This window comes from Lycium barbarum, chromosome 7 (genome assembly GCF_019175385.1).
Source record: "Lycium barbarum isolate Lr01 chromosome 7, ASM1917538v2, whole genome shotgun sequence".
Classification (NCBI taxonomy): Eukaryota; Viridiplantae; Streptophyta; class Magnoliopsida; order Solanales; family Solanaceae; genus Lycium; species Lycium barbarum.
In genome coordinates, this window is record NC_083343.1 from 21,926,873 (window position 1) to 21,950,475 (window position 23,603).

Consider the following 23,603-nt stretch of genomic DNA (forward strand, 5'->3'; position numbering starts at 1 on the left):
TTTAAAAAGTATTAATAAATTTTCGTAGCAAACACGAATATAATAACGTTTTAGATACGGAGCACAAAACTCATGCTTCGTGTGTATATATATATATATATAATCACTATCCAAATACAACTACATATACATAGATATACTATAATCTAAAGTGTTGGGCCGTGTGCAGCACGGGCATAGACCATCTAGTTAATTTAATAGAATGCATAAGCAAAGTCATTTAGTATCCAATCACATCCCAAAAGGAATCCCTTTATAAAGTTATAATCATCAAAATTTCATGATAAAAATAACAGAATCAACACCTAGTTTATGTACAGAGGCAGTCAAACTGCTTGTAATTTAAAAATGGAAACTTAAATTTACTATAGAACAGTAGTTTCTTAACTATTACAACAATCAATTTGTGATTCCCGGGATTAGGAAATTAGCTTTACCATCTTCAGCAACACGCCGAAGGGGAAGATTACAACCAAAAATAAATGAAAAATAGAACCAAAAAATTCTAGCTCTTCTGTCTAGGGTATTTTCTTCTTATATCTCTTGTCCCTTTCTCTGTTCATATATCTTTCAAATACAAAAAGTACAGGAAGAACTACCTCGGAAAGGGAGCAGCTTCGCCTAGTACAAGTCAGCTACACGAGGGCCAAAACATGAAGTAAAACTTAATCGCCAGAAACATACTTCCTTTCCGCATAGAATTTTTTCTCGCTTGCTGCTTTTTTGGTATTCCTTTTCTGCATAACGCCAACAAGCCATCATTCATGGAAGTCGCTTAAAGATCTTAAAGATCATAAATTGAAGACGGGGTATATAAAGTGATCAGTTATTCTTTTGCACAAGTTGGATCGATCAATCAATTTTGATTTATATACATCTGAAGAGTATTTCTGACCTCCAATATTATCAACAATCATAGTTGATAAACATTCAGCACTACAAGAACCAGGTGTCACTAAGAAAAAGGCGACCTAAATGCATAACTTTATCTATGGATGTATCTACTTCATGTGGATTTTGACCTTTTATTGGGGGGCGTCAGTTTAGCCAAAAGTGAGGTGCTTCCAGAGGTAGTGGTATATTGGTAAGATTTCATACGCTTCAACTCAAAGAGGAAGGACTAAAAGCATAGTTCATAAAGCAATTTCTGTAAACCTATGTTATTACGATGGCAACACCTTTTTCTAAGTCCCCCCCCCCCCCCCCCCCCCCCCTCCTTTTGGGTGTACAGACAAGCTTAGCGACTCAAAATCTAAATTATGCCACTTTAAATCAGAAAGCTTAACAGCTGTAAAGAAATCTAGTCAGAGATGAGAACTTGTAGAGTCATTACTGACGCAACGAATATAGCTCATGATTGTCCATGTGTTAGTGTACGTGTGAGAAAACAAACAGAAGCACCAAGTCTCAAAATCAAAAATTGTAATTTTCTGATCAGAAAGCTAAACAGCTGTGATCATTTTAATATACAGTATGTTATCTTGTCAAAAAAACACACACAAAAAAAAAAAAAAAAAAAAAAAAAGAAGAAGAAGAAGAAGAAGAAGCTAAACAGCTGTAGAAAAATCCAGGAACAACTAAAGAAGCTAGACAATGCTTAACGCAACATACCACATAAATCTCATGGTTAGCGATGATTCTTTGAGCAACTGAAGAAGTTGTAATATCTTTTGGGCTCTCAATTACTTGGAAGATTCCCATGCTTTTAGGAACTGCATATGGATCCTGTCTCCCCTGTATCAGAGAAAATATGTCATTTATAACATGCTTCTCCATATTATATTTTGTTCATCAGTTTGGAAAACTCAAAACCATCTTTCTTTCTTGTGATTAGTGGAAAACATAAAATTGTAGCACAGAACAACCAAGTAGTGGATAGACATACTTCCAATGAAGAGTTGCTCTCAGAAACTGTTCCGTGTACAACCACAGAAATGTTGAAAGTTGTTATCTAACCCATGCCAAACAAAAGGAGAGAGAATGAATCAGCGACCAATTAGAAATAACATTAGAGAAGACACCAAAGTAACCCGTTAAAACAAAACCATGTGCAAGAAGTGACAAACATATTTACATCTGTTTTAATTTTATCTTTTTGCACTATGCAGGCATTGTTTCAGAAGTGTCATGTACAACACTTTGATGAACTATAACTGACAGAGCATCACAGTTCCAATCGTAGCAAAATTTGAAATGTGTCATGCCAATGCACCATGTTAGCTGTGGAATGGTACCAGATCAAGCATCCAACCAGTTCAAGATCTTGGTGAAGAATTAACAATATAATCATCAGTTAAAGAGCAATTATTAGTCTGAACTCATGCTATGGTCCAGCGATTTGATATGACACTAGACACATAAGTACACAACAAACTATACAGCTACTAGCACGTATCCAATTGATCCATCTATTATAGACACATGCTTTTTCTTTTCCTAACATTCGGGATAAAGCCCCAATGATATTACAGTTCATACCCTTTTGGCGAAAGCTGCTATACTTTCCCAATGAACTTTTGTCCCAAAGGAAACAGAACTTTTGAGAGCAAGGGCTCAAGGACACATTTCCAAATAAAAACAAATGCTTTTTTTTTTTTTTTTGGTGATAACCGTGGTGTCTAGGCCATACAAAAACAAATGCTTCTTTTCCTCCTTTATCATATTAACAAATAAAGACACCTGGAACACCTCTAAAAAAAAGTTATGGTGGTCTTTTCTGGATAAACAATCCCACATCTATAAGAATACCTAGAGCAAAATAGAGGAACACATGCAGATATAGCTGAAAGTAAGCATACCATATCCTGAGTTACTTCCCAAGGGGCACCAATGATGACCTCATCAACATAACGGCATGCAAGTACACCAAGACTGCGCTCATACAAATTCATCAGCGGATACTGATGTCCACGAAGTTCACTACAAGAAATTAAAAGTGATTTTCATTAAATAGTCTTACTGTATAATCCAGAAGTTTAGAAGACAAAAATAATGATTATATTAGAAAAAAAGCCTAATAAATGTGCGGTCTAAGAACACAGATCAAAACAATAATACCATGTACCTGACAGTCGGGTCTGGATAAATACCAGCTAAAAGAAAATCTCCAAGCTGCCTAGCGCTTCTTAGAATCTGAGAAGGGGAAAAGGTAACTTACGGGTAAAGTTATATTTGATGCAAGATGACCTGAAAACTATTGCCATGAAATGACAAAATAAATTAAACTTTACAAAAGATCCTAGATTTACCTCAACATGTCCAGCATGGAAAAGGTCAAATGCACCATCAATATACACCACTCGAGAATTAGGCGCAGGCCCCTACAATTGAAATAGTACACAAAATTTTACTTTTGGCTCTCCAGTAAAAGAAAAGGTTACACAAAAATAATCAGAATAAAGGTGAACAAGATTTAGTTTGCTTTGACAACCATCATCATCATGGTTCTGTATGAAGTAAAAGTTGTATCATCATCTGTCATTGTTTCAATTTCAGAAGGATGTATTTACTTTAACTAAAGCGATGTTCGACCCATAAGAAATTGCATTCTCCCAACAAAATATGAATCAGGTTTATAGTAGAGCATCATAGTTTTTAACTTTTTTATTAAGTTAACCAGCGTAGTTCAATATTCTTTAGTCATGCAGAGTAAATCATCATAATCTCCTAATAGCTGCTTATACCTAAATTTATTCTATTAGATAACCAGGTATACACTCGTGTGCTTGCGAAATTTGAATTTTGTAAGAAGTTGAAAAAAAAAACTCTTGGAAAAAAAAGATTATCTTGATGGTGAAATGGGTCAAAACAAAGCAAAATGAATTCTAAGGTCATATAACTGACCTCAACTAGCATGTGTCTGAGGTATAGCTGTTGTTGCTAATGGGATGTAATAAAAACTAAAGGACCCTTCCTTAACAGTTTATCTTTTCTTTCTCGTGAGGTTTTACAGGTAATACAACAACAACCCAATGAAATCCCACAACGTGGGGTCTGGGGAGGGTAGAGTGTACGCAGACCTTACTCCTACCAAGGTAGGACGGCTGTTTCCGAAAGACCCTCGGCTCAATAAAAAGCATAAAAAGAGGTCAGATAAGGCTAAGAAATTCAAAGCGATATGGAAATGCAAATAACGAAAGCGACACAGATAAAATAGGATAATCAAAGTACAGGAAATAACAGATAATAGCATAAATCAGAGCACAAGAAATTATATTGCGATAATGTGACTACTAATAAGGAAGGATAACGAAACTATCTACTAGCCTTCTACACTAATCTGGGTCCTCCAAACCCTCCTATCTAAGGTCATGTCCTCGGTAAGCTGTAACTGTGTCATGTCCTGTCTAATCACCTCTCCCCAATACTTGTTCGGCCTACCCCTACCTCTTCTGAAACCATCCATGGCCAACCTCTCACACCTTCGCACTGGGGCATCTGGGAATTAAATGTGGGAATTAAATGTGATAGACTTCAAGAAGTGTTTACTCAAAACCATCTAGCTTGCTTTAATTATTGGAAAAGATTATCTCATTCAACCAGCCTAAAAGCAAGGTTTATATTTAAGTTAAAGGCATCATAATAAGAGCACCCATGGGTGTGCCCTAATGGTCAATGAAGTGGGTTGAGAACCATGATATCTCATGTTCAAATCCCAACAGAGACAAAAACACTAGGTGATTTCTTCCCATCTATCCTAGCCTTGGTAGACAGAGTTACCCAGAACCTATTGCTGGTGAGAGGTGGTAGGTATCCCGTGAAATTAATCGAGGTGCCGCAAGTGGGCCCGTACACCACGGTTATCAAAAAAAGAGTCATCATTATAACATTCTCTATTCCAAGTGTCCATTTGGAGAAGATACTTTGAAAAAGTTTCAACCGTGGTTAAAGAAAGGGTAATGATCTCTTCAGTTTACAATATCTAAATTGCCATAAAGTATTCATTCAGAAGTAAATCCTCCAAAGAAATTTTGTTGTACAGTTGACTTATCCTTCAACTTAATACTCAAAAGTTAACATGGAATAAACCAAGAAAAAATTAAACATACTCAAGTCTAACATGAACCTTCACAAAGAATGAGCACAATTTATGCTACCTTCCCATTTGAAAATTGCACAATTCGTCTTGAAGTGGGCAAAAAATGAGATATTTGACCGCCCTTAGCCTGTTTTTCAGCACCACATTTATTTTTTATATCATCAGCTTCGCCAGTGGGAGATGAATTGGAGTAATCTTGAGGAGTACTTTTTGCAGAAGAAAGAATCCTCCCTACAAAAATGTGAGTCAAAACAAACATCATCAAAACCAAATAGCAATCTCATTGCTCTTAGCCAGTGTCTTGATTCGTGGAAACAAGACTTATTTTAGTTTCGAGAGAATTCAAAAAAGGTATGTTTGATCTATTTTCATTCACTAGTTTTTGGAAAATCAATTTGGGAGCAATTGCTTTTTGTTTCTTGTAGGAAAATAAATAGTGCTACTGAGAACCATAAGAGGGAACTTGCGCAGAAAAAATATACGTACAAGTGTCATCGAGGAGCATGCTTCGCTGACAATGGGAGATCAATTGCCTCTGTAAGTTTCTATGATATACACACTTTATATACACATAGAAACAATTTGACAAAAGTTCTGTTACTTTGTATGACTCATTTGGTGAAGATGCTTAGCAACAGATTAAAACTTTCAAAACTCATCAAGAAAGGAGAGATGTAATACCTACAATGTCTGTACTGGAGACACCTTCAGTTCGTTTAATTTGCTTGTACCGACCAGCTTTTTTTGCTAAGGCATAAGCATCAGTTCCATCTGGAAGTAGGCAGGGATCATCACCGTGTATAATGTAGTCAATCTTATACTCATTGAATAGACGGTTCATGAAGTCTTCAGTAATTGCATAAGGAGCACTGGAAATCACTTCATCCACCCACTTCAAGCCACTAACAAGAGCAAGTCTGCAGAGTACCTCAAATTAGTGACCCACAAAAGTTTCAGTTAACTGAAAATGTTAAATCACACCAAAGTGTTTCCCGGTAAAAAATGAATGAAATAAGTGGAACTACATTCTTGATTATGTACTTGAAGTTAATGTTGTATAATACAAGTGCTCAAAGTTTTAACTGTTAACCACGGCTCAATCTCACACCAGATATAACAGATAACAGATACTAACATATGGAAAACATATAACAGATAAATTAGCGAAGCAAATACTGTAGGGAAGATACTTAAAATTTAAATAATTCTCCTCAATAGTCCAATTCATGTCTCAAATAATCTTCGCATCATTTTGTTAGCCTCAGCATGTTACAAAATCAAAAGCAATTTCAAGAAACCATCAATGGACTTGCTCCTGCTAAAGGACTTCCTTATTAGGGGTCATTTGGTTGCTGTTTAGGAAGGGAAATATTCATGTATTAAAACTAGCATAGCTAATACAATGTTTGGTAGCTTTTTAGTTGCTTTGTACAAAATTTAGCCCACCAAGTACGGTATTTGGTTTATCATTTTACAATCCCACATAAATAAAAACAGGTCTAAGTAATGAATCAATTTATGTATTATTTATGCAGGGTAGAAGATGGAACAACTAAACCCTGTATATCTCTAACCAGCAACCAAACGACCCCTAGGCTTTTCCAGTCACAACCCTCAAGCCCAGAGATGGGGCTGGAAGAACGCGATATCTCTAGTCAATACACATGTTGATGATTGCTAGCAACATCCTTCACTAGTATCTCTGGATTCAAAAAATGTCCATACCATTAGGAACTGGATATAGGATAATATAAACACATTCCTATAGTAAGATTGAAAAGCTCAGAGCATATCGATACTCTTTTCCTTTATCCTTGCGCAAGATATTTCGAGGAAGGGAAATAAAAGCTAAAAGATTTAAAGGACTAGAACAAACGACATTTACTCATACCTTTCTTCCATGCATAAAACTGGAGGACCCTTAGTGGCTATGATTTCCTCATCACTGACAACCCCAACTACCAATTCATCTCCCAAGGCTTTTGCTTGTCTCAAAGCATTTGCATGGCCATAGTGCATCAGGTCAAAGCAACCATCCATATAAACACGAACACGCTTCTTCTCGTGCTTCTTTTTATGAAAGATACTTAGATCAGGAAAAGGATAAAGTAGACTGATCCCGCCAAAATAGCTCGTGGATAACCCGAGCAATGCTGCAGTCAGCATGATCCCACCAAAAAGGCGTGGGTAGTAATACATCCCTTCCCAAACCCAATTGTTGCTTTCGAAATCCATTGGTCCTCCTTTCCCTTCCTAACTTTCTCACACTCCTTGAAGGGCCTCTTTATACTACAAAAGAGGAAGAGAGGCCCTGCAATTAAAACCAACAAACAAAGAAGCCAAAAGGAAGAGAGTCAATTTTTTTATCCAAACAATATTCAATCTGAAATGAGAAAAACAACCTCACATATACAAATAAGATCGGAACACCCATACATAATTAATCAAATCTCATCATCATTTAAGCAATAGAAAACCCCCAGCATTCTCCCTTTAATGCAACAACCAGAATAATTCAACAACAGGACCAGTGTAAGCCCACTAGTGGGGTGTGGGGAGGGTAGGATGTACGCAGGTCTTACCCCTACACCTTGTGAGGTAGAGAGGCTGTTTCTGATAGACCCTCAGAAAATAACGACAGCAAAACAGTAAGATGAATAACCAAAGAGAGTAAATTATACGATAGCTGGGTATTCCAAATAATCTTTTAAGTTTTGAGCTGACAAAAAGCATAATCTCAACCTCATCACCTAATGCAAAACAGATTAGATGAAAAACTTCAATGAATACCACAAATTGGACAACAAAAGATGCAAACTTTATGCTACTACAAACCTAAAATCAAGCAGAAATCAAGTATACAAGAAGGAGAAACCAAAACCAGAAAGATGAAAAGAAAAAAAATGAGAAAATAAGATCTGAATATGGGATAAAGATTCATATCTCAAAACAACACACAATAGAACATTAAACATTCACAATTGGAACATAAATCCAGCTGATAATTGGAACACAAAATTATTAAATAAGAAAACATTTCCCACAATAACAAGAAAATGGGTATACAAAAGAAGAAAATGAAGAACCTGAAGGAGGGGTGATTCAGATTTTCAAGAAAACAAATATGAAAAAATGAAATGATTTTGTTGTAGTATTTATTTTACATTGAAATTAACGCCACATCCGAATCAGAATCCCCCCAAAAAAAATGTGGCAGATCGAATCTTAAGTACCTTTCTTCCTCTTTTTACCCTTTGTTTGTTTCTTTCTTCTTCTCTTTTCTTAATTGTTAAAAGGAGAGATGCACAAATATCTAATCTTTGTCTTTCTTTTTTGCATTTTATTATATATACTCTAAGTCGTCGTTCGGTGAGCGGACAAAATTATTCCGATATTATAATCATAATCTTAGGATTAATTTATTTCATTTAAAAAGTGAGATAAAATAATCTCAAGTTTAATGAGATAAGGTGAAATATCCCATCTTTAAATATGGGCTTCATTTATACTTTGTTTGATAGAAGGTATAAATTTATCCTGGGATAATTTTATACCTTCTACCAAATAAAGTACTAACTTAATCTCAAAGTTAGTGCTGGGATATCTCACATTATACCGTGTACCAAACGACCCTTAATAGTCTACATCTATGTACTTGGTTCCAAATTTGTGCTCCTAAGAACGGATGCTATTATTTTTAGTAAATACTTATTCACATCGGGTGTATAAGTTGGGGTAGCCCAACTTATTTTTTTATTTTATTTTTTTGCTTATAAGCTGCTTTAGATAAGCTAAGTCAAACGGACTCAATTATTTTTTGGGCTTATTTTAAGCACAAAATGACTTTAAGCTGACCAGCTAAACATTCAAAAAAACTGAAAATAACTTATAAGTTGTTTCCAGCAATTTATAAGCCAATCCAAACGGGCTTCTTGTTGTAATTTATGGTTAAGTGATAGTTATATATATTCAAACACATGTCATATATCTACTGATTTGGTGTACGTATTCGATATGTGCAAGTTTTTACCCTATTAGCTAAGTTCAGAAAAATAAACTTTATATACTTTTTCGAAATTGAATCCTGTCTTATCTAATCTTGTTTTTCTTTTTGCAATTTATATATATACTCTATAGTCTATATCTTATATACTTTGTCCCACATTTGTGCTCCTAAGAATGGATGCTATTATTTTTTTACCATTAGATTTCGTCTTTGAATACGATGGTCCTGTTATTTTTCCTAAGTCTTTTATAAAATTTCTAGCACAATTTACTATTTCTAAGAATTTTTGTAATTCTTTAACATTATCTAGCTTGTCTGGCATTTCTAAAGCTTTTTTAGCTATATGAGGTTGTAACTTTATTTTACCATCTCCTAGTACTACTCCTAAAAAAATTATATAATTTTTACATAATTCCATCTTTTTCTTACTAATTATTATTCCATTTTCTACAATAGTCTAAACATCGTTTGTAGGTGTCCTGGGTGTTCTTTAATATCTCTACTAAATACTAATATGTCGTCTACATATACTAACACAAACCTTTTATATTCTCCAAATATACTATCCATTTTGCTTTGAAAAATCGGTGCGACTGTCTTTAATCCAAATGGCATTACTAACCATTCGAAATGTCCTTCAAGACAGGTAAATGCAGTCCATTCTATACTCTCTTTATGCATTCGTACCTGCCAGTATCCTAATTTACAATCAAATTTACTAAATATCTTTTTGCCTTGTATTCTATTTATTAATTTTGTCTTATCTGGTAATTTATATCCATCAGTTCTAGTGTTATCATTAAGTCTTTTATAAGTTATTATCATTCTGGCTTTTCCATTTACTATCTCACTATGATTTCTTACCATAAATGTTGCAGATCTATATTTAGAAGTGGATCTCCGTATTACTCCTAGATTTAGTAATTCTTTTATTTGTATCCTAAAGTCTTCCACGTCTTGGTTAGTTGCTTCTATAGAGGCTGTTTTAATTACATATTCCGGATTTATGATATCTAATTTACATACAATTTTATTACTCTTCCAATGTTTTAAAGGTCCTATGATTTCAATTTCATCTAGTATTTTTATTATATTATCTAAATCTTTTTGATTTTTTTATTACTCCTATTCTTTCTATCCCTGTTTTAAAATTATATAATTCTATTTCTATATCATTAAAGTATAATCTTTTTCTATTAGATCTTTGTCTTCTAATTTTTCTTCTTCTAGTCTGAAATTCTTTGTTTTTGTCTTACTCTTACAACATGCATTATTTTCTTGACAGTCTTTACAACTATTATCTTCTTTCTTTTGTAGGTTTATTTGGTCTGTGGTAGGGATCTTCTTATGTCGGATTCTAGTTTCAGTCTTAAGAGCTTGTACTGGTGTATGAGTAATATTTTTTAAGAAAATTACTCCATCTCTTGTAATCATACAACTACCATTATTATGTAACATAAAGTCTAATCCTATGACAAAATCTACATTTATATTAACGTCTCTTACTCATATTTTATCCATTTTATAGCTAGGCTTGTAAAATTTCGAACATGTATTTATAAAGCTAATGTATGCTTTATGAACATAATGTCTATATATGTTATGAGTTTCATCCATTTGCATGGCTGCAACATGTTTGTCTAGGCTTTTATTAATTTCTTGTCTTATTGTTTATTTCTGATCCTCCTTCGTTTCTCGATCCAATTGGAAAAAGGTTCATTTTTGGGTTTTCTAGTTATTTTATCTTTTTCTCTCTTAGGTGTTATTTATACCTTTTTTAATTGTTCTATTAATTCATCTACTTCTTTATGCCTTGGGGTTTTTATATGAATTTTCTCTTTTTGTCGTTCTTTTATCAATTCTAACTTTGGTAAGACTATTTTGTCTAATTTCGTATTTATTTCTAATAATAATGAAATTATAGCAATATTCTGTTTTAGTATTATTTGATCAGATTTAGCGTTAGGTATATATTCTATATAGTCTTGTGGTAAAGGCACAGATTTTTCTATTAATTTTGAAGCCTCTACTTGTGCTAAACTTGGTCCACTCATGAAAGAGAGATTTCTTTTAACTCTTCTATTGTCTTTTTTAAGTCTTTAATATCACTGGTTAAAACTTCTACCTGTTGTGTTATTTGGGTTACTATCTGGGTTGTCTTTATTTCTATTTTTTTTTAATCTGGACTCTGTCCATTCATGAATCTTGTTACACTGTTCATCTCTTTCTCTTAACCTTTGTTCTTAATAACCTTCTTCTTTAACCACATCCTGGTCATGGCCAACACCTCTCAAGAAAAAACTCCATATTCTCCTTCTCTTTCATCAAATGCCTCAATCCCTTTCTCAGTCCAAAACCCCTATAATATAAACTTGTATTGTAAAATAGTATTAAGTTTTCAATAATTTTTCTCCTAGTGTGAAGTAGTTTTTGGGGTTCCCCGAAAGGGAAACCTCCCTCCATCTTCTAGTCATGTAAGTTTTATCAACTATGTTTCTATACTATTCTCCCTATTATGTAAATTATGTCCATATTTATATAAGTACTATGTTTTAAGTAATTGCTTGTTATTATGAATCTGTTACTCTTAGTATATGATTATTCTCTTAACTTCTTAATAAACTCGATGGATTAACCTGTAAATTCTTAGGTGCTGATAGGCCGTTAAAATATCCAAAAATGATAAAGGACTAACTGTTGGCCATGACCGGGGTGTGGTTAAAGAAGAAGGTTATTAAGAACAAAGGTTAAGAGAAAGAGATGAACAGTGTAACAAGATTCATGACTGGACAAAGTCCAGATTATTAAAAAGAAAAACGTAAAATGGGAGATAAACAGAAACTTAGAAATATAACTACATGATAAGAGGACATCTAGGAGTGAGGAATATAACTACCATATATATATATATATATATATATATATATATATATATATATATATATATATTATGGTTGAGTTCTGGTTGTATATTCATGATTAGGTGCTAATTGTATATATTCAAACACATCTCATACGTCTACCGATTTGATGCAAGCATCGGGTATGCGTGAGTTTTTACCTTATTATGTAAGTCCAGAAAAACAGAACTTTATATACTTTTTCAGAATTGGATTTTTAAAATTAAGATAATGAACCTATGTGGCCATTAGAAAGGATTGCTTACTTGGAAAAGTTCTTTTTTTTTTCATTTTGTGAGAAATGATTAGAAAAGTATTTTTAGAAAGTGGTAGTTCAATTTGGTTAATCAATTAAAAAAAAGTTTTTATCAAAATTCAAGCAATAATTTGTGTCGGCCAAAAGTTTTGGGGAAAATATTAGTATTACTTTTTTTAATTCTTGAAAATAGCTTCTGTTATCGTTCAAAAGACCTATTTTTTCTAAATAGTAAATACTTATCAAACACTTTAACTTTATAAAAATAAGCATATTTTTCTTTTAAAAGAGTGCTTTGGCTTTCTAAAGGCTTGGGCAAACAAGCTAGGAGTAGAGTTGGAACTTAAAATTATTTTGTTATTTATTGAGAGACCTTATTGTGTAATTCAAGATTATGAATGATGATTTTGTGATAAAATATATGAACCATTCAATCCTATGCTTGTTTAAAATTCTTAATTTCGGTATAAGTAATTTCAAGATTATTTATACTATAGTTTTGGTGTGTGAGTGTATGTGTAACAATCTGGAATTAATCAAAAAAAAAAAAAACAATTTGGAATTGGCTAAATCTAGAACTATAAAATAACCAAACGATAAAGATATTATTTGCCAAAGCTCTTCAGTCAAAGTACACTTCTAAAAAAAATCAAGGTTAAAATTTTGTAACAAAAATTTATCCAATTTATCTATCAAAAAGCCATATATGTGTTTTATAGTTATTATACTATCATATATATATAATTTTTAATCCAACGAACCAAATATCTATCGGAAAAGATATATCTGCCAAACAATCTTGTTATTTGATAATCTCCCTAAATTACAATATCCACATTATAATCACTGTATAAATTATTTGCAAATCAAATCACCCCTAGATGATTGAATGGAGAAATCCAAAAATGAGTCCCGTGTCATTACCTGTCATGTTTTACAAATTTGCTTCTCTGTATACAAAATGAAGATATTAGAATAATAAACATTTGGAATGACTACATAGAAAATTGCTCTTAGAAAAATTAAAAGCAGTATCTGTTTAGTCAATTAATTTAAAAAATACTTTTGAGCAATAATTATTGTTTGGCCAAACTTTTAAAAAGTGATTCCAAGTGTATTTTTTCTCAAAGTGCTTTTTAAAAAAGTGTTTTTGAGCAAAAACTATTTTTTAGCTTTTAAAAAACAGCTTCTGCTACTCCCCAGAAGCACTTATTTTCTCTCACAAGCTTGGCCAAACACCTCACTTTTTTAAAATAAACACTTTTGGAAAAAAATAAGCTTGGCCAAACAGGCTAAAAGTCTATACCGACAGTGATTTTCTCTTTGATTTTTTTGGTACTAGAATCTTATTTTTATATAGTAGCATATTTCATTCGGATTTGTTTTTCATAAATTATAAGATCATGGTCCTATGGTTTGAATAGACAGAAGATTCGGACCCAAAAAAAAAAAAAGAATAATATAAGGGAAAATAGAGAATAGAGTCAACATTTTTCTTAGGACTGGTAGATCTCTTATGTTGTCACTTTCCGTGGACAAATCACATAGTTAACCAATTAAATGAATTTAATTGTGTTACTGAAAGAGAGAAAATATAACTATGTCTCCTTATAACACTAGTAATTAACTAAGCGATTTTTTTTAGATATGAGAGGAGATGTTCTAAATTACACTATTAATTCATTTGTTAAGTATACAAAAAAGAAAAGAGAAACGCCAACCATAACAAGGTTTGGTATAAAACAATTCAATTCTAGTGACAATTTAGCTACTTAGAGCATAAAAGGTCACAAATAAATATTTTCATGAAGAAAAAAAAATGTCAATAGTAAACAATTTTGTTCAATTTGACAAAGGTTATAATTAAACTTCAACCTTTATGCAAAATTGTAGGCCTATCAATCGGGCCGGTCCGGGCCATGCCATTTAAATGTGGGTCACACCGGGGCCGGTTCCGAGTCGGCTCACAGTTAAGGGGTTGGGCTGGGGCTGGGGCCCGGGCTTGGGGAAAAGAAAGGGTGTCCGGCCCAGCCCTTACTAGGGTAGAGCTATATCATGGGCTTACCAGGTCGGGCCGGGTTTTAATTATTTTAAAAAAAAATTCTAATACTAAAATTTAATAAGTTCGAACTTTGAACTTTAGTCTAACCGTTGCCAACCTTATTTTAACCATTACGTTTCTTAATTATACTTTGGCCCCATTTCCAATCTATAAATACCCTTCATTCTTCTTCAAATTTAGTGGATTTACAAATATAAATGTCTTTAATTAATCTTATTAAAAATTATACTGTTAAAGGAAAATTGACTAGTTATTTTAGAAATGCTATGTCTATTTACTCTCATAATCAGGAAGGAGATATTTCATCATATAAAGAATGGATAAAGCACTTAAGATGAAATATAATTAAAAGAATACAATATTTTAAAAAAAATACAAAGAGGGGGGATGAACAATTAAAATGGGAAAAATATGTGTTGTTTCATATGAGAGGAGGAATATGTCTAGTTTAAAGTTGAAGATATAATTTAATTTTCAAAGCAATTGAAAGTGATTCCGTTTTTTTTTTTTTGGCTTAAATGTGAAAGTGATACTTGAATTTAAGTTAGACTGCTCTGACTTTTACTAGTTGAACTCAACTAACTTGAGAACGTATTCTGTCATCTTGTTATCATTTATTATGTATGAATTACCTTTAGAACTTTTGTCGTAGATAAAAGTCTTAACACTAATATAAAATTAGTTAATTACTCCATTGTAGTGGGGGAAAGTTAATTACGCCTTTGCCGAGCAGGGTCGGTTGGTGGGCCGGGCTACCAGACTACATAGCATGTCCGGCCCAGCTCCCTAAATTGTTCCACCTAACCCAGCCCACTAATCCTCTTATCGGGTTCCGTTCTGAGACAGTTATGGGCCGGGTTAACCGGGTCAGGATCTGGCCGACATGGCCCACTTGAGAGGTACACGAGGGTTTGGCATAGAAATTTAGAAATTGTACTAGAGGAAACTTAACAAACTTGGGGTACAAAAGTCTGTAAATAATATATAGGTAAAATTTCTCAAATGACTACCTTATTGTAGCTTCCTACCATTTGTAGCTACCCTTTTTAATATTACCATTCATAGCTGATTTCTGGCTGATTTGTGTATGTTTTCGCGTGTATTTGTTGCCAGCAAATACATGAGCATGCGGTAAAAAAAAAAGGAACCGGCTCCTTGATTTTAGCCTGTAACGGTGGTGGTATTAAATTAGATATTAATATATTTTTTACCCTCTTTTCCACAAAACCAGCTATAATATTCCCTTTCCTCACACGTTTCTCTTCTTCCATGCATTCTTCAACATTCAAACGTAAAAATTCAAATTTCAAATTAAATCTTCAACACCTTTGAAAATACATTAACAAAACAACACGATCAATCATCAGGTAATTCGTGCAAAAACACCGTTTTGATTTCACAAAATTCGTTCATTCAAGTTGTATTTATGTGATTTCAATTTTTTTCTTGGAGCATAACGTCAAAGTTGTTTTATTCTTCTGAAACGTCAAAGTTGTTTTATTCTTCTGATTTTTTTTTATTTCTATCTTTATAACTGATATTCAAAAATAATGATGTAATATCATTGTAAGCGTGTTAATGAATGAATAATGCTCTTGAAAATTACGGTTGAAAGTATTTTAATGTACATGAATGGTTAGGAATCAAAAAAAAATTCCAATTCATATCTTTTATTTTTCTGAATCTGAATGGCATAGTATAATGCATGATCAGCTAAACTATGTATTTCTGAAGTGTAATTCAATATGTGCATGTTGTATTTGAATTATTAGTGAGTTGTAAATCTAATTTGTATAAATTGTTCAAATTTGAACGTGAATGTTTGTTCGAACTGAATTTCTTTGTTCGAACTGAATTTTCTTAATATTTTAGGCATACATATTACAGGTTTTATGTTGAGATAGTGATTCAAGGATTTTTTTTAATTTATAAAATGGACAATATTTCATCGTTGATTAGACACTCTGGTATTTGGAACGACGAGAATAAATACGTCAATTACAAAATCGATGCTGTGACTTTCAAGGAGTATTCGACGTATGAGGAATTGTTACAAACAGTTGCAACCCAATTGAATTTGGATAAGCAAATGAAAAACATAAACATAAAATACATGGTTGAAGGTGATGATATTCCAATGGCAATTCACAATGATATGGTTGTTAAGGTGTATGTGGAACTGAAGAAAGAGAACAAAGCATTACCAATGTACCCATTATGTATCATTAAAACTGATAGAAGCATGGAGATATGTATATCGGGTGAGAGTTGTGTTGAAGGTGATTATTTGTGAATCGGATACACGAATCAAACGAATATAATAGAAACAGTTGGTTCCTGTGATTTGGCATCATCAAGTTGTGGAAAGGCTGAATTGTTATTCGAAAACAACAAGGGTATGGTTATTGATGACAAGAACCAAAAAGTAGTTGCCGTCGATCAAGTATACAAGGATAAGATACATTAAAAGCTGTGATGGTGAATTATGCAATTACAAACAGGTTCAACTATTGTGCAAAAAGGAGTAATGCAATAAGGTATTAAAATGTGCATTTGTTTATGTATTTGTAACTGTGTGGTGTTATGTATTTAAAGCGTAACAGTGTATGTTTGTGAATTTGTACGAGTGGAAGTATTTCTCAGCATGTGTATGTTTATTATAAAGTAGAATCAAAACTGATTTGTATGTATTTGTACTCATAAATAATGTATTTGGCCCGGGTTGCATTTGATTAACTTATTTACATATGGTAAAATTTCTCATCTGTCCTTTGTATTAAAAATACAAGAATAAATACACGAATGTATTTATGTGTACTGGTGTATTTACATTAATGTGTTTTTTAATTTTTGATGTTTTTCTTATGTAGCTACACACTTGTGTGCGTATCAGGAGAGTGTGATTGGAAATTCAGGGCGTCAAGTGTAGGTAAGTCAGGAATGTTTAGAGTTAGGGAGTTTCAAGACAAACATACATGTCCGTTAAAGGAAAAGGTTTATTCCCAATGCCAAGCTACAAGTCGGTTGATAAGTGGGATTGTCAAACCAAAAATATCAAACCATAAGAGGAAATATACGCCTAAAGACATTGCGGAGGACGTCAAAAATGATTTTGGAATGAATGTTTCATACATGGTTGCTTGGCGGGCCAAAGAAAAGGTGATGAACGATTTAATGGGTGAACCGGCTGAATCTTATAAAACATTACCTGGATATCTATACATATTGGATAAGACTTACCCGGGTTCACATATCAGAATGCGTAAAACCCACGAAAATGAATTTCTGTATCTTTTTATAGCACTGTATGCATTTATCAAAGGTTTTGATTATTGTCGGCCAATTGTGGTAGTTGATGGAAGCCACTTTAAAACACCATACAATGGAACATTTGTCTCGGCAAGCACATTGGACGGTGCAGGTATGTCAAAAAAATACATATTAGTTTATTACCTCAATATGTATTTTATCTGTTTTAGACAAATACAAAATGTATTTTATTATTTTTTTATTCTTAACTGTATCTCCAGGCAACATACTTCTCTTAGCATATGGTGTGATTGATTCTGAGAATGACAGATCATGGACGTGGTTTTTTGAGCGTTTCAGAGAAACATATGGAATTAGAGAGAATATGTGTATCGTATCAGATAGGCATGAACGTATAAACAAGGTTGTTTGTAGAATTTATCCAGAAGTTGCACATTATGCATGTATATGGCATCTGTGGGGTAATGTATGTAAAAAATACAAGAAGAGCCATGATGTGCTGAGTCCTGTTTTTTATTCCATGGCAAAGGCATACACGCAGGATGATTTTGATGAGTTGAAGGGGAAGGTTCAAAAGGTAGATATGCGCGTGGCAGAGTATTTGGAATCGGCTGGTAGAGACAAGTGGGCTAGATTGTATGCATTTGTTAACCGAGGGTGGATAATGACTTCTAACATAGCAGAGTGCATTAACCGACATCTTCTAGCAGCTAGAGAACTGCCTATATATGACTTTCCTGAAGAAGTTAGAAGGATGTTTGGGAGATGGAATTACAATAACTGGAGAAATGGAATATACACGTTCACTACACTCAGTAAAAAGTTTCAGGAGATGCTATCAATCAATGAGTATCTATGTCTACGAATGACGCTATGTTTCAGTTTAATGCTTGTTATAATTTATTTGACAAACTTGTACTTGTACTAATCTGGTGTTTCTACACATTATATGAATGTGTATTTGGTATCAATGAACAATTAGTATTAATGTAAATTCAATATATGCTTCTTTGAAAATTGATATGTATTTGATTAATGGTTTGTTCATTTATTTTAAAATTTTGATTGGTTCAATAACAAATACATGTAATATTTATTTTTTCAGGTAGAACCGTCAACCGAATTCGTGTACACAGTACATGATGGAGGAAGGCGATTCATTCTTAATTTGAATAGAAAAACTTGCAGTTGTCGTATGTTTCAACTAGATGAAATTCCCTGCCCGCATGCATGGGCTGTCATTAAAAAGAAAAATCTGGTTGCTGATGATTATTGCTCTGATTTGTTTAAACCGAAGACCGTGTTGAAGACATATGATGTACCTGTGGATCCTCTACCCGACGAGCGTGAATGGAACATTCCCAAAAACATCTTGGAGGATGTGATTTTGCCACCAAGATACAAGAGACTGCCTGGTAGGCCAAAGAAGAGGCGTGATAAGCCTTTAAGTGTATTGTTGTTTGGAAAGAGCAGACATGCTTGCAGTACTTGTGGACAACTTGGGCACAACAGACGTTCATGTAGTTTTGAGCCTCTAAGGAAGTGAATTTTTCTTGTGTTCCTATCCATTTAACTTTTAGGGAAGATAGATTGGTTATTTAAGTATTTGAACACTTGTGTCAAAAATTTCTATTGACAAATGTTGTAGTAATACTGAAATTTTTGCTATGAAATGAATGTCCTATTCAAACTGATCTTAATTGCATTTATTTTCCGATACGTATGGTGTTTTTTTCAACTTCAAAAATACTGCGTACTTGGTAAAATAACATACATATTATATCTATAAAATGATAAAGTTGTTTTTATTTTGGAATTTTTTTGGATTGGAGGCTCGTAGTTGTTCTGGTAATGTCAACTAAACATTATGTATTTTGGAATACATATTATGCGAAGACACCACAGTCCCTAAAAAAAAAAACAGATAAGAATTTATATTAGAAAATATATGTTTCAAGTTCTAAATAAAGTATTTCAAGTTCAAACAACTCATGTATTTTGAAAGAATAATAAATTGATAGGATATATCATGTATTTGATACACTATGATATTTTTAAAAATATATGTTTACTACTTACGTGCTACCAGCAGGTTGATGCGACAGATTTTCAACATAGACAACTTCAAGGATATCGATCTGTCCCTTATCCGCATATGCTGGGTCTTTCACCAAATCTATGCTTTTTTGATTTACATAGAATCCAGCCAGATGTAGGAAATGTGGCAGAAGTGTAGCAAGCTTTTTTATTTCATTCCTAACAATTGCGTTGTGCCTGACTGCTTGATACGAGTTGTAAACATACAGATGCCTGTACATTTCAAAAAAAAAAAAAAAGAAATCAGCGGTAAAATGAATAAAACACTAATGATAAAAAATTTGGGCAACATGTAAAATACAATTTTATTCACAAAAATATATATATAAAAAATCAAAAAATACCTGCTTGTTCACAGTTAATTGTTGTTCTCCGGTATTTGTCTCTACAACATTCTTCCCTTTGCTACTAGAAGCAACATCAGATGTTTTTCTCCTCTTTGTGGCAGTATCAGAATCATTTTTTTCTCCAAATTAACAGTTGAAGGATTTCTGATTCTGACAGGATCATGGATTTCTTAGATCTCCTTTCAGCAACCAATTTCTCAGCAGAAGCTGCATCAACATCATGTTGTTGCTGAGAAATACCCAAATCAAAAGAAGGGGAATCTAAATTTGGAAGAGTATGTGGTATACCTCTCGTAACCCTACTAGATATGCTTTCATCCGCCATTAATTGATGTTTTTCACTATTCAAATTGGGAAACCCTGAGCATTGAAAGTTAAAAATCTTGAAAAAAGTCGAAAATATTGAATTAAATTGACCAAAATACACAAAATAATGAAAACTTATACAAATACACACCACCCACAAATCTCGGCACAATAAATTGTAGTGGAATCGTGCTTGATGGTAATGGATAGATTCTGAGGAGAAAAAAAGGGCTAAAATTAATGGAAAGTGAGAGAGAAACGTAATGTATATTACGTGATTTTAAAAAATGGGAAGTTGGGATAGTGTTTACCGTTATTTACGGTGTATTTGAGAACTGATAAATGCAAGTTACTTGATGAGTCGTGAAATTACGCGATATTCGATGCTAATTCCTTAAGTTTTTGCGACTCTTTAAGCACTTTTGTTGTTACTTTTTGTGTTGTTATGTTGTTTTGTAGGAAAAGATGCCCGGAGAGCATAAAAGAGCAAAATGGATCAAAATGGACCAAAATGGAACAAAATAGAGCAAAACAAGACAAGTAGCTGAAATGAGTGATCGGAAGAAACCAAGTGAAAAGAAAGTCAAAAAGAGGCCAAACTGGACATTTTTGCAAAACTGGACAGTTTTGCAAAAACGGGACAGATTTGCAAAACTGTCAAAAGTGGACAGTTTTGCAAAAATGGGACAGAACTGCAAAAAACGGGCAGAACTGCAAAAACTGAAAGTTGGGGCATATTTTGTCATTCTTTTGAACTTGGAAAAATTAGAGGAGCTACAAAAAGAGAGCTTGGGGCAAAACATTATCATCTTTGGTCATTTTGCAAGTTTTGGAGGCTAGGGTTTCACCTACACCATTGGAGGAGAAGATTGAAGCACTTTAATGAGATAATTCTTAAACCTTTTTTCAATTCCTTGTTTTGTATTGAATATTTTAGTGTGTAGTATTTCATTTCTATACTTGAACCTTGTGTATGAAAATATTCTTGATTAAAGTTTGGATTGAAACTCTTGTTTTGCTTATGTATTAAATGATTCTTATTGCTATTGAAGTGGATCTTTGTTGATTTAATTTATCTCGTTCTTGAATGTTTCCAAAGGGATTAGCTAACCCTGGGACTCACCCATTTACTTAGATTGAGCTTGGAAGAGGAAATCTAGGTTGGAAAAGATTAATTAACAAGAATTTGAGTCATTAAACTCATCTAATAACTTGAGCTCGGAAGAGGATAGTTACTTGAGGTTAAATTGATTGTACCTAATATCACACTCTAAGGCTTGGAAAAGCTTAGAGTGAAATTCATTGATTTGGTTGGAAGACTTTCAATGAGATTTTAGATATCATTATCTATCAACACAAACCCGCTCTTAATTGTAAAATCGTAAAATACGTTGGACCATTACTTGAGTGTAATTTCCTTTGTATCCAAACTTGTGGCCATTGATCATTTTACTCGCTTTCTAGGTTAGTTTACATTTCCACATTAGTTATAATTCTCTCAAAAACCCAAAATATTATCCATCGTTTGGCTTTAGCTTAGCTGGTGAAAGTTCCTTACTTTCTTAATCGCCTAGCATATTGTTCCCTGTGGGATCGACCCCGACACATAGTTGGGTAAATATATTGCATACGACCGTGTATACTTTCTCTTTGAGGAGTGTATTTGGACGTTATCATTACTGTTGTATCTATAATGAGTAATTTAGAAAATTAATTAGCTATTATTATTAATTTTAATAAAAGGTAGTTATTAACATTAAATAGGTACTAAAAGTAGCTATAACAAGTAAATTTTCCTAATATATACAGTAACTCTTCCACTGATAGAATGGACACATCTGTTTACAACTGTACTACTTCAGTATTTTTTTAAAAGATTTTAATTTATATATATGGTCAGGCTTCTGAAAGAATAACAATAAGTAAATGACTAACCAACTTGCCTGGTACATATTGATCTGTTTAAGTTGATTTCCTTGCCCATCATTTAAAATATTATGCAAATTTCTAAAGAATATTAACAACCATTCATTCACAGGAGTCGGGACTTGCGATGACGGCATCGGAGATATCATTTCAAATTAGCTTTTTGCAAAATGACTTAGAGCCCGTTTGGATTGGCTTATAAGTTGGCTTATAAGCTGTTTTCAGCTTTTTTGAGTGTTTGGCTGGCCAGCTTAAAGTCATTTTATGCTTAAAATAAGCTCAAAAAAATAATTGGACCCATTTGACTTAGTTTATCTAAAGCAGCTTATAAGCTGAAAACAGCTTATAAGCCAAAAAAAATAAGTTGGACTACCCCAACTTATTTTTTTCAGCTTATAAGCTGCAAACAGCTTTAAGCTGTAAGCCAATCCAAACGGGCTCTTAGTTGAATGACTTTTTTTGTCGTATGATGGTGAAGGATACAAATAATTTTATATAGAGAGATACTTGTTAAATTTTCTTTTGTGTACATGTTTATTTTGCATGTGGACTACATTCACGAAATTACTTGCTTATAATTGTAGTCATTCGCAGAAAAGAAGAATGGATGTATTCCTTTCGAACGAAGCGAGAATGATAATGTACTATTACCGTTTAATTTAGGTGATGAACCGAACATTGGATCAAATTTTGTGGAGCACTAAATCTATATCAAGATCTCGGTTACGTCGTGAGATATATTAATTTAAGTCATTCATTGCTCGTATCTTAAATGATACTTGACTGCTTTATAAAGGTTTAATTTGCTTCGCTCGATCAATATGCTACGTCTATTTCCGGTCACGGTTTATTGTCACACCCCTTTTTTGGGCCCCGCGCGTAGGTGCGTAGGTTTTTATTATTAAAGAGTTTTTCCAATTGAAGTGACGGTTTTGAATAGGGATTATTTATTTACAGAGTCGCCACTTGGAATTGAATTTTGGTGTTCCAAGCCACCTTATGAATCCCTAATCAAAAGGAAATGACTCTTTTATTATGGTCCGCGAAAACAGAAGACCAGGTAAGGAATTCTGTTGACCGGGAAGAAGGTGTTAGGCATTCCCCGAGTCCCGTGGTTCTAGCACGGTCGCTTTATTGACTTATATTTAGCTTAAATTAATCTTTGAATATATTATGTATTTGAGCCTTGATTTGCTCGTACTTTTATTGTTGAACATTTATTGGTCTTAAACCGGATGCGTAACCGCATTCCGAATCTTTTAAGCGACTCAAAGTAAGATGCATAGCTTCATTCTTATTCGAAACAAAATTAATTATTAAAACGAGTTCGGCCAAGGTGCGTAACCGCATCCTTGACTTATAAAAAAACCGTCCCGAAATAAGATGCGTAACCGC

The 23,603-nt window shown here is 33.3% G+C and overlaps 2 protein-coding genes across 6 annotated transcripts; one reads left to right on the forward strand and one right to left on the reverse strand.

Moving 5' to 3' along the window:
- Positions 1 to 219: 219 nt before the first annotated feature.
- Positions 220 to 8,392, reverse strand: LOC132603282 (ethanolamine-phosphate cytidylyltransferase-like). Of its 5 annotated transcripts, none has more exons than XM_060316265.1 (11): positions 8,272 to 8,392; positions 6,930 to 7,349; positions 5,724 to 5,955; positions 5,525 to 5,597; positions 5,097 to 5,269; positions 3,249 to 3,320; positions 3,065 to 3,132; positions 2,799 to 2,919; positions 1,886 to 1,951; positions 1,612 to 1,734; positions 220 to 737 (listed from the first exon to the last, which is right to left on the reverse strand). In XM_060316265.1, the coding sequence occupies exons 2-11, from the start codon at positions 7,271 to 7,273 to the stop codon at positions 666 to 668; spliced, it is 1,344 nt and encodes a 447-aa protein (XP_060172248.1). In that variant the 5' UTR covers positions 7,274 to 7,349; positions 8,272 to 8,392; the 3' UTR covers positions 220 to 665. The 5 variants fall into 5 exon arrangements, with proteins under 5 accessions (XP_060172248.1, XP_060172250.1, XP_060172249.1 ...); XM_060316267.1 differs by having other exon boundaries at positions 8,203 to 8,341; XM_060316266.1 differs by lacking the exon at positions 8,272 to 8,392 and adding an exon at positions 8,125 to 8,262.
- Positions 8,393 to 16,195: 7,803 nt separating this feature from the next.
- Positions 16,196 to 19,078, forward strand: LOC132601381 (uncharacterized). Its single transcript, XM_060314475.1, has 6 exons — positions 16,196 to 16,470; positions 16,764 to 16,799; positions 17,133 to 17,191; positions 17,585 to 17,683; positions 17,793 to 18,277; positions 18,638 to 19,078. The coding sequence occupies exons 1-6, from the start codon at positions 16,196 to 16,198 to the stop codon at positions 19,076 to 19,078; spliced, it is 1,395 nt and encodes a 464-aa protein (XP_060170458.1).
- Positions 19,079 to 23,603: the final 4,525 nt, after the last annotated feature.

What these genes read in the sequence shown, in the direction of transcription:
- LOC132603282 (XM_060316265.1), bottom strand. Translation starts at nt 7,273, where the DNA reads ATGGATTTCGAAAGCAACAATTGGGTTTGGGAAGGGATGTATTACTAC. An exon ending in TCCATGCTGGACATGTTGAG is followed by an intron (nt 3,133 to 3,248) that starts GTAAATCTAGGA and finishes TCCCCTTCTCAG; the next exon opens with ATTCTAAGAAGCGCTAGGCA. An exon ending in GGGAAGTAACTCAGGATATG is followed by an intron (nt 1,952 to 2,798) that starts GTATGCTTACTT and finishes GGCATGGGTTAG; the next exon opens with ATAACAACTTTCAACATTTC.
- LOC132601381 (XM_060314475.1), top strand. Translation starts at nt 16,196, where the DNA reads ATGGACAATATTTCATCGTTGATTAGACACTCTGGTATTTGGAACGAC. An exon ending in AAAAGGAGTAATGCAATAAG is followed by an intron (nt 16,800 to 17,132) that starts GTATTAAAATGT and finishes TTTCTTATGTAG; the next exon opens with CTACACACTTGTGTGCGTAT. An exon ending in AAGCACATTGGACGGTGCAG is followed by an intron (nt 17,684 to 17,792) that starts GTATGTCAAAAA and finishes CTGTATCTCCAG; the next exon opens with GCAACATACTTCTCTTAGCA.